The sequence below is a fragment of the Polypterus senegalus genome, chromosome 7 (genome assembly GCF_016835505.1).
Source record: "Polypterus senegalus isolate Bchr_013 chromosome 7, ASM1683550v1, whole genome shotgun sequence".
NCBI classification, from domain to species: domain Eukaryota; kingdom Metazoa; phylum Chordata; class Cladistia; order Polypteriformes; family Polypteridae; genus Polypterus; species Polypterus senegalus.
Genome location: NC_053160.1, coordinates 57,335,097 through 57,353,862, shown reverse-complemented (window position 1 = coordinate 57,353,862; position 18,766 = coordinate 57,335,097). Strand labels below are relative to the sequence as shown.

The following is an 18,766-nucleotide window of genomic DNA, read 5'->3' as shown; positions in this document are numbered from 1 at the left end:
TTGGGGCCTTGAGCAAGGCCCTTAACCTGTAAATCCTCTGTCTGGGTATGACGTTAATCTGCATCCAGCAGCAGATCCTGCAGGGAAAACCTGGGGGTTCGTGGCAGAATTTGCACTCCAGCCACCATAAAAAAACTCTTCACATTGGTTCCATTCCATCTGAACTAGTGTCGTGCTGAGGTATCACCCATTGCATGGCTGCACTCAGGTCATAATCTGGGATCTTAAATTGATTTGTCATGCTCCTAACAACCTCCTCCTCCTTAGTCCTGAATAGGGTCGTCGTAGGTGCTGGAGCCTATCCCAGCTAGCATTGAGCACAAGTCTATAACAGGGCAAACACACGCACAAACCACACACTAAGGCCAATTTAGTATCACCAGTCCACCTAACCTACACGTCTTTGGAATTTGGGAGGAAACCAGAGTATACAGAGGAAATCCATGAAACACAGGGAGAACCTGCAAACTCCATGCTGGGAGGACACAGGATAAGAACCCTGATCTCCATACTGCAAGGCAGCAGTGCTACAGTTACATAATAATAAATGATAATAAAATTTCATTCACTGTGTACTGACAAACCTATTGTCATCTGCAAATATTTGACAACAGAGTTATTTGGTGACAATCTTGATTTGAAAATGTTTTAAAAGAAGATAATTCATTTACAAAATTGTTATTAGCATATTTAATCATAGATTCCATCAATGTGGCCTTATGTGAAACTCAAACTATAAACTGGAATTTATAAAACCTGAACATGATGTCAATGTCTTCTTATACATTTGTATACTAAAAACTATGCATACAGTTTTCTTTTTTGGAGACCGCAAAACATTCCTGTTTGTTTCACATTATTTCAAGTATCAGTTAGTTAAAATTTGACACTCTGCTTTATCTTGCTGTTCACTCAATGTGGTATTGTACGTATACAAATGGAAATTTTTTAAATTTAAGGAGTCACAAGCCATAGCTGCAATTGCCATACTAGAGGACTTTGCTAATGGTGCATTATGTAGACAGTTGTGTTCTGAGTGATTGGTTAATCTTTTCCACACATCTGTGACTCAGGAGGTGTTACTAGCTACAACAAGTAGTCTTTATGGACATCTGCCAGGAGTTGCCATCTACTTTTGAGAACTTTATTACACACACTCCCTCTGAGTGGAAGTTTAGGCACTCTTTGTGCTTGGGTTTCTTTGTGCAGTGAACGTTTAGAGAGACCTAACAGGTAACGAGTATCTCAGCCTAGTATCATGCCTAGTATCATGAAAGAATGTAATTTGCATGTCTCCATAGTTCATCAGTTTTATCATGTTAAATAGAATTAATCTTGCATGGTTTTGTGTTGTTTATATGGCATTTTATCTTACCATATGAGGGTACGTGAGAGTATTCTGTGAAAGATGATGTCCTTATTGGTGTGTGCACAATTTTAAGATTTAATAGACTTAGACATTTTGTAAAATGTTTATATAAACATTTAGAAAATAATTATATTTTCAAATTTAGGGGTGTGTTTTACATATTTTTTTTTAATAAATGAAGCCTCTTGGTTTAAAGAGTTTTGATAAATGAAAACATTCTGATAGATGTCAGTGTTTCCTAGTTCATTACATTAGTATTGTGTTTGGATTGTAATTCTAATTGTATCAATTAAGCATATGCATGTACATAAAAGTAATACAAAATTCAGAATCATTATCCATAGAGTACTGGAGTTGCCCATGTCTCTGTTCAGACTGGGACAAAAGTATAACAGTACATAGTAAAGCCTATTGAAATCTTACTAAAAGTGACGTTTCTTGATCTCAATGGAGAGATTTGTTATTTAGACATACAATCTAGCTGAAAAGCTTAAATCAAGGGGACTTGGCAGTAGTGTTGATCAGCAAAATTCACTAAAACTTTATTTGAATATTTATCTGAATATTTTCCTGAAAAAGTACTGTGTGGCTTGTTATAAAAATGTTTTTCCCCTGCACCCTATAATTCTTTGCCAAGTCATTGTGACTTCACAGAGCCATATAAATGAGCGAGCAAAAGCATGAGGAGGAAAAATAAACATACTTAACTTTTCAGTTTGAGAGAGTTTTGCACTTGTTATTGAATCTGGGATGTGGATCTGGGAAGTCTTTGTGGATTCATGCTTCCTGGTCATTTTGCCACAGTCTGCAAGAAATGTTGCTATTCTGATAAGGTGGTTCCAGGTTGTTGGTGATTAATGGCCTCACAATTCAGATCAAGTTCATATCCACAATAATTGGACCAGCATAGCTGAAAGACACTTCCGTAGTCCTTGGGGACAATTAAGACTATTTCACCATTATCACTCAATAGTAGTTAATTTTGTCCTTCCTCATTGATTTCAGTGCCCTTTGTGGAAATGTTTGGGAGTTCTGTGAATTCAGTGGGGTTTGTAATGGTGTTCAGCATCATCCTCCTCCTATACCAAAGGACATTCATGGCATGGGCACCTTTGGGTCTCATTTCACATGATCCACGTGCCTTCCTCATAGTATCCACCCTGTAGCAATGCTCTTAATAATTCTTTACATTTGCATAGCACCTTTCTCATTACTCAAAGTGCTCTCCATGCAAGGAGGAGGCAGGACCAAACCCATGATCTCCTTACTGCGAGGCACCAACACTACCAGCACCCAGGAAGCTTGCTTGTCTGCCATATACTTATTGTCTCATCATCTTTTCAAAAAGAAAATTTTTGCCCCACATCAAAAAGAATTCAATAAAAAATGAAAATAAAAGATTCATTAACAATTACTGGTGAAGCTAATCTGCACCTTTGGTATTTGTAAAGGAAGCCAGCCACACATTTTAGGTGTTTTCCTGTATGAAATAGAGTTGTGCCATGATACTGTACAAGTGTATGCATCTATCTAGTAATATAATATTAAAATTATGCTGTTAGACCATTCATACCTTTCTAATTACTTGCTATTGCAGTAATAAGATTTGCAGTAAGTGGAGAAAATTGACCAAGATAAAGAAATTTTATACAGTGGGAACGGAAAGTATTCAGACCCCCTTCAATTTTTCACTCTTTGTTATTTTGCAGCCATTTGCTAAAATCATTTAAATAATTTTTTCCTCCTTAATGTACACACAGCACCCCATATTAACAGACAAAAAAAGAATTTTTGAAATTGTTGCAGATTTATTAAAAAAGAAAAACTGAAACATCACATGGTCCTAAGTATTCAGACCCTTTACTCAGTATTTAGTAGAAGCACCCTTTTGAGCTAATACAGCCATGGGTCTTCTTGGGAAGGATGCAACAAGTTTTTCACACCTGGATTTGGGGATCCTCTGCCATTCCTCCTTGCAGATCCTCTCCAGTTCTGTCAGGTTGGATGGTAAACGTTGGTGGACAGCCATTTTTAGGTCTCTCCAGAGATGCTCAATTGGGTTTAAGTCAGGGCTCTGCCATGCTTCTCTGTGGGGACTGTATTGGACAAGTGATGAGCAGTGCCTGGTTGTCTCCACACACTGAGGAGAGGCAAGACACATGACAGCCCGCATGGAGTTTGCTAAAAGACACCTGAAGGACTCTGAGATGGTGAGAAATAAATTTCTCTGGTCTGATGAGACCAAGATAGAACTTTTTGGCCTTAATTCTAAGCGGTATGTGTGGAGACAACCAGGCCCTGCTCATCACTTGTCCAATACAGTCCCCACAGTGAAGCATGGCAGTGGCAGCATCATGCTGTGGGGGTGTTTTTCAGCTGCAGGGACAGGACGACTGGTTGCAATCGAGGGAAAGATGAATGCGGCCAAGTACAGGGATATCCTGGACAATAACCTTCTCCAGAGTGCTAAGGACCTCAGACTGGGCCGAAGGTTTACCTTCCAACAAGACAATGACCCTAAGCACACAGCTAAAATAACGAAGGAGTGGCTTCACAACAACTCTGTGACTGTTCTTGAATGGCCCAACCAGAGCCCTGACTTAAACCCAATTGAGCATCTCTGGAGAGACCTAAAAATGGCTGTCCACCAACGTTTACCATCCAACCTGACAGAACTGGAGAGGATCTGCAAGGAGTAATGGCAGAGGATCCCCAAATCCAGGTGTGAAAAACTTGTTGCATCTTTCCCAAGAAAACTCATGGTTGTATTAGCTCAAAAGGGTGCTTCTACTATATACTGAGCAAAGGGTCTGAATACTTAGGACCATGTGATATTTCAGTTTTTCTTTTTTAATAAATCTGCAACAATTTCAAAAATTCTTTTTTTGTCTGTCAATATGGGGTGCTGTGTGTACATTTATGAGGAAAAAATGAATTGAAATGATTTTAGCAAATGGCTGCAATATAACAAAGTGAAAAATTGAAGGGGGTCTGAATACTTTCTGTATCCACTGTAGGTGTTATTGCTCATAAAAGGAAAGGGGAAAATTTCCTGTCACTCACTTTTCCTTTTAAAAGTTAATTTCTCCATGGAGGAGCTACAACAGTAATTAAATATTTATTTTAATTTATTGTGCAATTAATCAGTATTGAGCTCTTAGCGTTTCTTTTTATTTTCCTGAAGCATTTGGACAGAAGTGCCTTCATAGTCTAAAGAAGATATAAAATATCTTTACAATAAAAGATACTGTGTTTCAAATGTTGTATAGAATTCATTATTTTATTTTATTAGAAAAAAATAAATCTTGTTAAAATAGCTACTGTGATCATCTGCTTTGTTTTTCACACATGCACCTGTGACCCTTAATTGGATGATGTGTTTTATATTAATCTCCTTGTTTTGTTTTTTTCTTTAGATCTCTTGTGAAAATCTCCCAAGTCTTTATGATGATATCAGTGTCAGTGACAAGGAACAATACATATGTGCTATATGTTTGGATATTTATTTTAGCCCTTACATGTGTTACCCTTGCCAGCATATCTTCTGTGAACCTTGCCTCCGAACTCTTGCCAAAGACAACCGTACCAAGGCTCCCTGCCCACTTTGTAGGATGATCATCTCTGATGTCCTTTTCCAGTCAGGTAAAACTTTTTGACACAAAAGAGCAAACATGATTTGCTGCTATCTTGTTTGTGTATACTTCATATAGAAAAATCAAGCAATAATGAGACCTGTTTCAATGTATGTTAACGGTTGTTGATGCATCTTCTTTTTTTGTTAGAAATAAGAGTTTTTTTCTCTCTTTAAATTGTACTTGTTTATAAAGCATTTTTGTTAGGGTATCAGAATTAGTTATCAACTAATTGGTGCATTAAATAAGGTTCTATATTCTGATATGTAATCATTTCAATACATCAATGTGTACTCTGGGATTTACAGCATATGTCTTGGAGGACTATAGCAGATTTTTCACTGGAACATTAATCTGTGGTCTTCTTAAAAAAAAAAAAATTCACACTGTTTGATAGACCTATTTCTTAATTAATGTTGATCAGCCTAAAATGACCTTCAGCGTGTTGAAATTTGAAATGAAAACTTTAGAACTTACCAGTACACCTACACTGAAGTTGAAAAACTTTCTGAGAGTTGTTTCTCATATTTGGATACCTGTGCAATCTCAATAATTTTTTGCAAAAGTTTATTTTTGTGAGACACCAGCATTTTTGACAAGTCTGACTATTGTCTTCTGTTCTGTATATATAAATTAATGACTTATAAAATGCAGTCCTACTTTAATAGATTTAGTGTGCAGGTTATGTTTTTTTTCCTGGTGAAATTCAGTTTAGCTAAACTTTTAGACATATGCTCATTTAATGCAATTGATGTTTCTAACTGTGAAGATGACAAAACATTTAGGCATATTGCCATACCTTGTGAGCTAGGAGCCAGAACAGATTGAAGAAGATGGAAAGAAGGTAGAGACAGAATTACAGAACCAGAGAGGAAAGTATACAGTTTGAAACCACAGAAAGGCTAGGGATAATGGGCAATTGGGGTTACACATATGGAATATGTAATACCTTAGCTGCAGTGAGTGGGATTTGAAATTACAATACCTTCTAGAAAACATAGACATGTTTAAGAAAAGTTTTACATTTTTATTTTATGTGAGGCTGCAATTTGTATTACTGGTAGGGATGATTTTACAACTGTTGTCAGCCATGTAGACATATATTTAATTTTTTTCATGATAAAATTTTTATTAATTCCATATCAGATCTGGAAATACCAATAAATGATTTCAAATATATATGATCAAAAAAGCATCTATCACTAGCCAAACATTTTGAGCCCCTCTTTATTAAAAATGTCTCAAGTGTGTGGAGATGCCTGACTGAGACTATTTGAAAGAGGAGGAGGTAGAGCTGCCTGCAGTATTAAGGGTGAAGTGGTGGAGTTGCACACCCAAAGAGTGTGGCGGTGCCAATCATGCTGCCATCTTGTCTTCATATCTGAAGGCATTAAGACATAACCGCATCAAAACCAGGAGAAGGAGGAACTTCAGTATTCAGTTTATTAGAAAGAAAAGAGAGAGATCACTCAATTAAGACAGTATGTGCATTTTGGGTCTTTGAGCTTAACCAAGAGCGAACTGTGTATTCAATCAGCTAGTAATTGTGTGATGAAGTTTAACAGGGCAGCAGAAGATAGCTGCAATTTACTGTTGTGTCATCTAATGAAAGAGACTGTCATTTTTCAGAACTGTGCTACCTATTTTTCACTTAAAACAAAAATGACTGACCAGATATAAATGCAAGTCAAACCCATCAGATGAGTTCTGGTGGAATATAAGTGATCACTAATTTTCTTTTGACTCAACTTCTGTTTTTCATGGGCATCTTCTAAATTTACATCTGCTCAAGTATATCCTTAAGGACATGAGACAGAAAAGCAAAATCCCGAACAATATAAACCAAAGTATATAACTTATTCAGTTCAAGATTCAGTACCAGCACTAGAAGAGCTATAGGGGTTCACATGCATCTTTCACTTACGATGCTGTGTTTGGTTTTTTTAAGACCTCCCAAAATTCATCTGAATGTGCATTAAGCATGAGCAGTGTAAATGAATGAGGAATAAGATTTTTAAAGATTTTTTCCCCTGAAGGTTAATCAAACAAAGGATTTTTACAGGCAGTAAGAACTAGACAAGATTTAACATTTTGCTTTCTTGCATCAATGTCATTTATATAAATTTATAGTAGTTGAACAGATTATTTATTTCGAGTGCTTTTAAAAATGAAATATCATTTAAAGGTTTAGATGGTGGCTTCAGAAAGTGTCTTGTGAACATGTGATTGGTGAAGGACACTGTGTAATGTTAGGAATGACTTATTAAACGTCCTTTTCAGGGTTCATTGGCATTCCTGCATTTCACCCATTATTATTGGTACAACCCGTTATGCTTTCCAGTCCTTTGTAGGTCTAAGAGAGCTGGGACAATTCTTGGACATGTATTTTTCAAATTATATTTCAATCAAATTAAAACCTATTTGTAACATATATTTTTAATTTACAATCATAGCTGGCAAAGCCATTGCAGAAGCAGCATTTGTAGAGGTCATGTGTAGCTAGTGAATCCTGCATAACTGTTTAGGCAGTGAGCAAGTTTGCAGAACAATTATTTCATTTCATGTGTACTCCACCTTTTAGATAGAATAGATCTTGCAAAAATATTGCTCATGTCATAAATAAAGAGGCATATATAGAGAAATGTTGCTAAATAATATGTGGAAAAGAACAGAATGACAGTGCCCTTTCCTGAAAGTTTGTAGTTGTTTTAAAATACAGAGTATAACAGATGTCTCAGTTTAAAAACATGGCCCAAGTGTCTTAGTGAGCCAATATCAACTTAAAGGTCAAGACTGGGCTACTTAAGGTGGTACCTAATATCAGGTAAAACTACTTATTTTATACTAGCAGCATGTAGCACATAATTTGTGATGAAAACAGCTATGTTTTGTGGCATAGCTTTAAAAAATGCTGAATGATGTACGTTCAATTATCGTGTAGCTGTGTGTGCAATTTTCCAAACAAATTAGTGAATTTGATTGTGGAGGAGATGTTTGTCCCCTTGGGGCTGGGTGGTTAGGCAGTTTAACTCTGCTGATTTGACAGTGGATTAATGGTGGTGACAGCATTTGCATTAGTAGTGGAATAACACTGGTGACAGTGGTTGCAGAAGCACTGCTTCATCCATCCAGAAAGAGCACAGGCTCGGAGATGCTTGCCTCAGTGGCACAGAGGCTCAGAGATGCTTGCCTCTAATAACCAGACCGTTAGAGACTGATTAACACTAGAATCCCTGAAGCCTATGAAAAAACTCAGAACTCAGGGTCACCTTAAATTATTTTGCACATTTCCATTAGTATCTTGTTTTGCAAATGTGTAGATCAGCACAAGTAGCCTGCAGCCTGCTATCCCATCCCCCCACCTTCAGAGCTGAAGTCAGTCACAAAATTCTCAGCTCAAGAGTGTTTTTATCTGGGGCTGAGGTGCCTGTAGTTTTATAGGGTAAATAATATATTGTTATTTGGAACACATGCAGTTCATGTGTGTTCCATGTCTACAACAATCTATGTAAATGTAGGATGACAGGAAATGTGAGGCAAGAAATGTTAAACACATATCTTAAAGCAGAAACTTTTTGACATGAAGTGTATAATGTGTCAAGACTGAAGTCCAAATATTAAACACTTTAACTGAAGAAAAAGAAATCGGGTTAAGGTACGATGCTGACATGACCGCTTGGGTGGTTCAGCAGTAAGAACTGCCGACTCATAATCAAGAGGTTGCTGGTTTGATTCTGGGCGCTTCCCAGAATTGCCGGTTTGAGTTGTGAGCTGCTGTTATTGCTACTATTATTGAGTTAAAACATACATTTGATTTGAGTCTGTACAAGTACCATAAATTTACACTAGCTCTTAAAGGTTAGCGTTTTTTTGTTTTTTTTTTAATTTTTCATTTTTTTTTTCTGTATCATGTTCATGCTTCCCCTGATCTGACACTGCTGTTTCCAAATAAAGACGTGGTATAACAACAACAACATTTATTTATATAGCACATTTTCATACAAAAAAATGTAGTTCAAAGTGCTTTACAAAATGAAGAATAGAAAAATAGAAGACACAATAAAAAATAAAAATAAGTCAACATTAATTAACATAGAATAAGTAAGCTCCGATGGCCAGGGTGGACAGAAAAAACAAAAAAAACCTCCTGACGGCTGGAGAAAAAAAATAAAATCTGCAGGGATTCCAGACCAAGAGACCATCCAGTCCGCTCTGGGCAACTCAGATGAGGATTGGTGTCCTACGTCGGAGAAAGAGAATGGAAGCCCTCCCCGCAAAGAACCAACCAGTCACACATAAGAACAATGCAGCTGCACCAGGCGTAGAATCAAAAGATGGCACCGTTTGGATGTAGCAGCAGGTAATGAGTCATCCTGCTAGTCAGTCTGTGACATGCATATCCTCACACACACATAAACACACTAGAGCTGGGAGAACTTTTCGCCCGAGTTGAGCTGCAGCAGTGGGGGGATGGGATAGCAAGCTGCTTGCTGCTTGTGCTGATTTGCAAAACAAAAGATACTAATGGAGTGGTACCAAGGAATTTAAGGTGGCCCAGGATTAGTTTTTTCGTAGGCTTCAGGTATTATAGTGTTAGTTTTGGAACCTTTTTTTACCAGGACTGTCACAGTTAACACATTAACACATGCAATTAATTTTGAAAGGTAAATTGATTTATTTTTCTTAATCACATTGATACCCCCTGCTGTTCTAAGCCAGTGATTTTCAAACTGAAGGCTGCAGCTTTGGTGAGGCTGACATTATTAAAAATACCAATTCTAATTTTAAAGATTGTCTTTAAATTGCCCAGTTTTTAAATAAATATACATAGAGGTAATTTAAATTTTTCCTAACAACTATCTATTTAGTTATACACGAAAGCAGTGTGGTACACAAACAACAGTCCGGTGGTACACAAAGGAACAAACAAAAAAGGGCACACAGCAGCTGAACGCAACTCTCATGACTCAGCTTTGTTTTTTTTTCCACCTCTCCATCTCAGTGTGCTCCTGCTGTGACACTCCACTCCCATCTTGGCAAATTGAAGTATTTCAAAGCTCACATTCACTCAGAGAGAGAGTGGATACCTGTTGCTTCCACCCTCTGCACGGAGACCAATGGATTTCTGTGAAAGTTTGCAACTCAGGAGAGTACTGTCTTTCTAACCCCCTTCTTCCTGCATGAGCACGGTGTACAACCCTCCCCCCTGCGCCTCTCTCTCTCTTGCTCTCTGTCTATGTCTCACTCTCAGGTCTGGTTTGTCAGTGTTAAAAGTTTTGGTGTACTTATTTTTTATACTATCATTTTTAGAAATTGACATACTGAGAAAATTATATTTAATAAAGTACACTTTTTACAATTATTAATAATAAAAAAGTATCTAACATTTCATTTTAGTATTTGTAATATTAATAAACAGTGGAAAGCAACTGTTTTAGACAGAGTTGCCAGTGTTTGATAAACTTCATTCTTCATTTAAAATTTAATACAGGACAAGGCTGAACTTAGAATTGTTGACCCTGTAAAACATACGTATACTCAACCTTCAGTACTGGCTTGAAGCTACTTTCCTCATTTATGACTCATAATTGTATGTAACTTTAGTTATATTTCCTCTTCTTTTGATCTGGATTCACATGTAACCATATATATATATAATATGTAGTCATATGAAATAGTTTGGGAACCCCTCTTAATTCTTTGGAATTTTGTTTACTATTGGCTGAGCTCTCAGAGTAGCAACTTCCTTTTAATATATGACATACCTTATGGAAACAGTAGTATTTCAGCAGTGACAAAGTTTATTGGATTAACAGATAATATGCAATATGCATCATAACAAAATTAGACAGGTGCATAAATTTGGGCACCCCAACAGATATATTACATCAATACTTAGTTGAGCCTCCTTTTGCAAATATAACGCCTCTAGACGCCTCCTAGCCTTTGATGAGTGCCAGGATTCTGGATGGAGGTATTTTTGACCATTCTTTCATACAAAATCTCTCCAGTTCAGTTAAATTTGATGGCTGCCAAGCATGGACAGCCTGCTTCAAATCATCCCATAGATTTTCGATGATGTTCAAGTCAGGGGAATGTGACATCCATTCCAGAACATTGTACTTCTCCAACTCTGCATAAATGCCTTTGTAGATTTTGAACTGTGTTTTGGGTCATTGTCTTGTTGGAATTTCCAACCCCTGAGTAACTTCAACTTTGTGAATGATGCTTGAACATTTTCCTGAAGAATTTGTTTATATTGGGTTGGATTCATCCGACCCTCGACTTTAACAAGGGCCCCAGTCCCTGAACTAGTCACAATAGCCCCACAGCATGATGTAACCCCCACCAAATTTGACAGTAGGTAGCAGGTGTTTTTCTTGGAATGCGGTGTTCTTCTTCCTCCATGCAAAACGCTTTTTCTTATGACCAAATAACTCAATTTTTGTCTCATCAGTCCAAAGTACATTGTTCCAAAATGAATCTGGCTTGTCTAGATGAGCATTTGCATACAAGAAACAACTCTGTTTGTGGCGTGAATGCAAAAAAGGGCTTCTTTCTCATCACCCTGCCATAGAGATGTTTTTTGTGCACATTGCGCTGCATTGTAGAATGATGTACAGATACACCATCTGCAGCAAGATGTTCTTGCAGGTCTTTGGAGGTGATCTGTGGGTTGTCTGTAACCATTCTCACAATACTGCACATATGCCGCTCCTGTATTTTTCTTGGCCTGCCAGTTTAACAGCAACTGTGCCTGGGAGTTTGCCCAACCAGTCTACATGTGTTTTGTGGACTTGGAAAAGGTGTTCGACCGTGTCCCTCGGGGAATCCTGTGGGGGGTACCGGACCCCCGATAAGGGCTGTTCGGTCCCTGTATGATCGGTGTCAGAGCTTGATCTGTATTGCCGGCAGTAAGTTCGAACCCGTTTCCAATGAGAGTTGTACTCCGCCAGGGCTGCCCTTTGTCACTGAATCTGTTCATAACTTTTATAGACAGAATTTCTAGGTGCAGCCAGGGCTTTGAGGGGGTCCGGTTTGGTGGACTCAGGATTGGGTCACTGCTTTTTGCAGATGATGTTGTCCTGTTTGCTTCATCAGACTGTGATCTTCAACTCTGTCTGGATCGGTTCACAGCTGAGTGTGAAGCGGCTGGGATGGGAATCAGCACCTCAAAATCTGAGACCATGGTCCTCAGCCTGGAAAAGGATGGAGTGCCCTCTCAGGGTTGGGAGCGAGATCCTGCCCCAAGTGGAGGAGTTCAAGTATCTCGGGGTCTTGTTCACGTTCTTGTAAGTGTGCATATTCTCTGTCAACTTTGGATATCTCTGTAACTCATTCTAATGTCTGTTTAGTTTTCAGTTTATTTTAAACAGGTATGAATGTTACAGTTTGTTTCCTCAGATGTGCTTTCAACGCCTCCCAAAGTGTTCCTTCTGATGTCTCTGGATTTGCATTAGTTAAATAAATCTGAGAATTGATACATTTAATGATGTCATTATCTCCTAAAATTAAGGGTTTATGTGGGACCTAGTTTATAAATTCCAGAATAACAGAAGCACGATCAAAGATAATGATTACATCATAATTACAATTTTTAAGAAAGAACAGGTGGTTATTGCCAACAAGGAAGTAGTCAGTCGGTCTGAATTGCAATCTGATTATTTGGATGGTACTGATCATATATAGTGAGGTTTTTGAGACCTTAACAACCCCAAAACTGTGCTGCATACCAGCATACTGTTAACACAGGCAGTGACTGGTTGTCTGTTGCCAGTGTCACTGTAAGTTTGCAGGCTTCTCACATAACATGTCTGTCACCCACTGTTGGATGTGGGGAACATTTAAAACTGGCTTCTGACCTGGCTGTGTGTTCACTTTCTGTCTACTTTCTTGTGCAAGAAGGCTATCTATCTGTTCTTTTGGTTTGAGAAGGGAGTGACTGCAGGATGATGTCATCATCCCTGCTTGCATGCTGCGTGTGTTTAAGTGACAGTTTGAATAAATGCTTTCAGAATGTTCCTTCACAACAATAAAGCTGATTGTTTTGGGAACCTGGACTCACCGCCTCCTCCCTCATGCAAGTTTGTGACACATACGTCACATTATATTAAAATTATATATATATATATATATATATATGTATTGTAACATAAGACACGTTGTAAGTTTTGGGGTCTTCCGCCCCGTATACTGTAACGGAAAAAACTAGCAGTCAATCGCTTTACAAAACATAGAAAGCAAAAAAGACAAATGAGAGGAGAAACGGACGGGCATTTTATGAGAGCGGACCGGAGATTGATGTGAAGGATGCTGGGTATTCGTGATGGATTCTGGGAACTGATGTCATCAAGGGGTCATCGGAGGGATTAAATAGACCCGGAAGTGCGTGCTTCCTATAGCCGTCATGGCGTTCGTTTATGTCTCTGAGACCTCGGGCTTTCTGAAAAAGGAAAGAAAGAGAGGTTAGTACCCCGTCGTAGACCCCTCGCGGCACGTTTTCCGTAACAACCCGGGTCGATCCGCTGTTCCCCAAGCACTCGTGCGTGACAGGACCCCCCCCGTTAGCCCAGGCCCATCGTGAGAGAGTGCATCAGCGTTGGCCTGCAGGGTGCCCCGGCGATAAACGACGGTGAACTTAAAGGGCTGCAGATCCAAGAACCACCTGGTGACCCGGGGATTCGAGTCCCGGTGAAGAGCCATCCACTGGAGGGCGGCATGGTCCGTCACGAGAGTAAATTCCCGACCCAGCAGGTAGTACTGCAGGTGCGTCACCGCCCATTTAATGGCCAGGGCCTTCCGCTCCACCGCCGCATACCTTGTCTCCCGGTCCAACAGTTTTCGGCTCAGGTAAATCACAGGGTGTTCGACATCATGGACGCTTTGGCTCAGCACTGCACCGAGGCCTGTGTCCGAAGCATCGGTCTGGAGAATAAAAGGAAGCGAGAAGTTAGGTGTCCTTAATATAGGTGCCGAAGTAAGGGCCCGTTTCAAGTCACTGAACGCCCGCTCCGTATCCTTGGTCCACACCACATGTAAAGGGGCTCCCTTCTTTGTTAAGTTCATCAAGGGTGCTGCTCTCTCGGAGAAGCGAGGTACAAACCGGCGGTAGTATCCCGCTAGCCCCAGGAAGGCCTGCACCTGTTTCTTGTCCATCGGTCGGGGCCATTCCAAGATGTCTTTTATTTTGGTACACTGTTGTCTCACCAGCCCTCCACCCACCAGGTAGCCTAAATAACGGGCTTCGCTCATCCCAAAGTAGCATTTGTGCGGGTTGATGCGAAGCCCAGCTCTCGCTAGCGTCAGGAGTACTGTATAGACCTGCACAACATGTTCCTCCCACGTGCTGGAATAGATAACAACGTCATCCAGGTATGCAGCACAGTAGGACTGGTGGGGCCGCAGCACTTTATCCACCAGACGTTGAAAGGTCGCAGGCGCCCCGTGCAGCCCAAATGGGAGTACCTTGTAGTGCTAGTGACCGCTAGGGGTGCTAAAAGCAGTTTTTTCTCTGGCGGATGCCGTTAAGGGAATTTGCCAATACCCCTTCGTCATATCAAGAGTTGTCAGATAGCGGGCCGTCCCCAGCTTCTCTAAGAGTTCATCCACCCGGGTATAAGTACGCATCAAACTTCGAGACCTGATTGAGACTTCTGAAGTGGTTGCAGAACCGCCACGACCCGTCCGGTTTGGATACGAGGACGATAGGACTTGACCAGGGGCTGTGGCTTTCCTCAATGATTTGAAGAACTTGAGCATCTTTTGGACCTCTAGCTCCACCTCAGCGCGTTTTGCCTCTGGGAGACGGTAGGGTCGCTCCAGGACAACCACCCCCGGGTCTTTGACAATGTCGTGCTCAAATAGCAGGGTCCGGCCTGGTGTCTCGCTGACCACCTCCGGGACAGACAGGATGGCTCTCTCGAGCTCCTGCCGTTGGGAAGGGGACAGATTAGAACCGAAGTGAAGCGGTGTCTTTTCTGAGTAAAGAGAGAGAGCGGGGCCGGGAGACGGAGCATCCTCTCTGTCTCGCCACGGCTTCAGAAGGTTGATATGATACACTCTCTCACTCGGTCGACGATTTGGCTGGCTTACCAAATAGTCCACGAGTCCTTTTCTCTCTTTCACTTCGTATGGCCCTAGCCAATGAGCCAGAAGTTTCGAGTGGGAGGTGGGCACGAGCACCATCTCACGGTCTCCAGGCTGAAACTCACGCAAAGAAGTGTTTCGGTTGTAGTTCCGGACCTGCGCTGCTTGAGCCCTAGACATGTGATCCTTAAGCAGGGGCCGGATTTTAGTCAATCTATCGCGTAACTGCGCGATATATTCCAGGAGATTAGTGGAGGGAAGCGCCTCCCCTTCCCGACCTTCTTTAAGTACGTCCAATAGACCCCGGGGCTGTCGCCCATTTAACAACTCAAAGGGGGAAAACCCTGTGGAGGCTTGTGGAACCTTCCCTATAGGCAAACAGCACGACGGGTAAAAGTTGGTCCCAGTTCCTACCGTCCGCGCTGACCACCTTGCGGAGCATCTGCTTCAGTGTTTGATTGAAGCGCTCAACTAGTCCATCCGTCTGGGGATGATAGACGGATGTCTTGAGATGCTTAATCTGGAGTAGTTTGGCTACCTCCCTGAACGTATCCGATGTAAAGGGCGTACCCTGGTCTGTGAGGACTTGTTTGGGTATGCCCACGCGGGAAAACAAGGCTACTAATTTCCGAGTGATGTTTTTAGTATTAGCAGAGCGCAGGGGAACTGCTTCGGGATATCGGGTTGCGTAGTCAACCATTACCAAAATATACTTGTGACCACGCACGGAAGGCACCAAGGGGCCAACTAGATCGATACCGATCTGCTCAAAAGGGATATCTATCAGGGGGATCGGGATCAGCGGAGCACGGTCCCTGCGGGGAATCTGGCGTAACTGACAGAAACGGCGGACCTCCTCATTGATCCCGGGCCAATAAAACCGGAGCTTTATTCTTTCCAGCGTTTTTTCGGTTCCCAGGTGGGCACCTAGGAGATGGGCGTGAGCTAGCTCACAAACCTCCCGCCGGTAGGTTCGTGGCACTAGCAACAAATTCCGCACCTCGCCTTCGTGTTCGGCAACCCGATAAAGCAGATTATTTTCGAGTACAAAGTAGGGCCGTGTGGTGTGGATGCCATGGACGATATGTCGTCACCGGAGACGATAGCATTCCTGGCAAACCTCAAGGATTCATCATTCCATTGTTCACGTTTAAAGGAAGCTGGCGTGGACTGGTATTGGGTGTCCAAGCCGGCAAGTATGTCTGTAACTGGGGCCGCGGGAGCGTTTGCCAGCTCCGGAGCGGCTCTTGGGACGCCTTCCGGGTTGAGGTCCTCCCCCGAAGAGGACTCCCCCGACCCGTTTACGTCATCAATAGTTGCCGAAGTGCACGGCGTGGGAACAGCAGGGAGGGGCCCCTGACCCTCCATGAGCAGACCTAGTCTCGGTAGAGGAGTGGTGACGGTCCTACCGCTTTTAATATTCGACCAGTCACGTCCCAAGATGACCGGAAAGGGCGGTTCCGGCATTACAGCGACCACCAGCTGTTTCAGAGCCCCTTCCCAAGTTATGAAGCATCTCGCAGACCGATAAGTTTTGGTCTTCCCATGCACACATTTTACTCCCATACGGTGAGGGAGCCACTGTCGCGGTAGGACATAGCGGCGAGCAACAATGGTTATGTTTTTTTTTTTTTTTATTTATTTATTTATTAATTTTATTACAATCAATACATAGCAATCAAGTTTTAACAAAAAAAAAAAAAAAAGAATTATGCTAAGAACAGATCGATCCCCACCCTTGAGAGAGAGAGCAAGCCAAACGGTGTAAAATTTAAGGCTTTTAAAAATACCTAAATCAACAAATTCTATGTGCTTTATGAAATCATTTCAAAATATTACTGATTAGATCCTGCCATGTTTTGAAAAAGTCTGCACAGATCCTCTAACTGAGTATTTGATTTTTTCCAATTTTAAATAATATAACACATCAGTTTCCCACTGACTTAAAAGAGGAGAGTTTGGGTTCTTCCAGTTTATCAGAATAAGTCTGCGTGCCAACAGTGTAGTGAATGCAATCACAGTTTGTTTGTCTTTCTCCACTTTAAGACCCTCTGGAAGAACCCCAAACACAGCTGTTAATGGGTTAGGAGGGATTGTGAGTCCAAGACTGTCTGAGAGGTAATTAAAAATTTTTGTCCAGAATAATGTTAATTTGGAGCAGGCCCAGAACATGTGACCTAGTGAGGCTGGGGCTTGGTTGCAACGTTCGCAGGTTGGATCATGTCCTGGAAACATTTTGGAGAGTTTTAGTCGAGACAGATGTGCTCGATATATAATTTTGAGTTGTATAATTGTATGCTTTGCGCATATGGAGCTTGAGTGAATTCTCTGCATTGCTACTTTCCACTCCTTTTCTGATATATTAATTGAGAGATCATTTTCCCAGTGTCCTCTTGGATCTTTGAAAGGAAGGGATTGTAAAAGGATTTTATATATTGTAGAGATGGAGTCTAACTCCTTGAAATTGAGCAATAATTTTTCCAGCGTGGATGAGGGTGCAAGATGAGGAAAATCTGGAAGGTTCTGTTTAACAAAGTTCCTGATTTGAAGATAGTGAAAGAAATTTGTAGCTGGAATGTTAAATTTGGAACGTAATTGTTCATAGGATGCAAAGACGTTGTCTATATAAAGGTCTCTAAGCAAGTTAATTCCAAATTTTTCCAGATATTAAAACTGCATATGTTTGTGAGGGTTGAAAGAGGTGGTTCTTTTGCAGGGGTGCCACAGAAAGAAGCTTCTCCGTCTTAAAATGCTTTCTACATTGGTTCCAGATTCTAAGTGAGTGGAGCACAATTGGGTTATTAGTGTATTGCCGATAACGTGTGTTTATTGGAGCACAAAGCAAGGAATACAAAGAAGTACTGCAGGATTTTACTTCTATTGCGGTCCATGCCTGTGTATGTTCTTCTATTTGTGTCCAGGTTCTCATCGACTGTATATTTGCCGCCCAGTAATAAAACTGGAAGTTAGGTAGAGCCATGCCGCCTTCTGCCTTTTGTCTTTGTAGGGTCGCTCTTTTGATGCGTGGATGTTTAGAATTCCAAATAAATGAGGTTATTGTTGAATCTAATTGCTTAAAGAACGATTTATTAATGTATATTGGTATGTTTTGAAATAAAAAAAGGAGCTTAGGAAGAATATTCATCTTAACAGTGTTAATTCTTCCAGCTAGTGTGAGATGAAGGGTTGACCATCTATGCAAGTCTTGTTTAATTTTTTCCATACAGACGACGAAATTTTTTGATAAAGAGCTTTATGTTTACTTGTGATGTTTACCCCGAGGTATTTAAACTGTTCTGCAATGATAAAAGGAAGGGTGTCTAATCTAATATTATATGCTTGCGAATTCACCGGAAAGAGTACACTTTTATTCAGATTAATTCTGAGACCAGAGAGCTTTTGAAATTCTGTGAGTGCTGCTAAGACTGCAGGCACAGAATTTTCTGGGTCCGATATATACAGTACCATGTCATCTGCATATAATGAGATTTTCTGTTCCAGTCCTTCTCTGCTAATCCCCTTTGGAACATAACAATGGTTATGTTACTCCCGGTATCGAACATTGCCACCACCAAGTGCCCGTTCAACAACACCACTCCCGTATTTGTGACCGCAAGGGGGTTAGACAGTGCACAGTACCTCTCTTCCTTCGCCCAGCTGCAATCCATCGGCTCCTGGT

At 40.9% G+C, this 18,766-nt stretch overlaps 1 protein-coding gene across 6 annotated transcripts in view; it reads left to right on the top strand.

Annotated features, from left to right (window-relative positions):
- LOC120532577 (E3 ubiquitin-protein ligase RNF180-like) overlaps positions 1-18,766 on the top strand; it is a 76,593-nt gene that overhangs the window by 35,011 nt on the left and 22,816 nt on the right. For all 6 annotated transcript variants that reach the window (XM_039758695.1, XM_039758693.1, XM_039758696.1 and 3 more), the window contains exon 5: positions 4,786-5,011. In XM_039758695.1, coding sequence (XP_039614629.1) covers positions 4,786-5,011 — 226 coding nt within the window. The remainder of the gene's footprint in view (positions 1-4,785; positions 5,012-18,766) is intronic.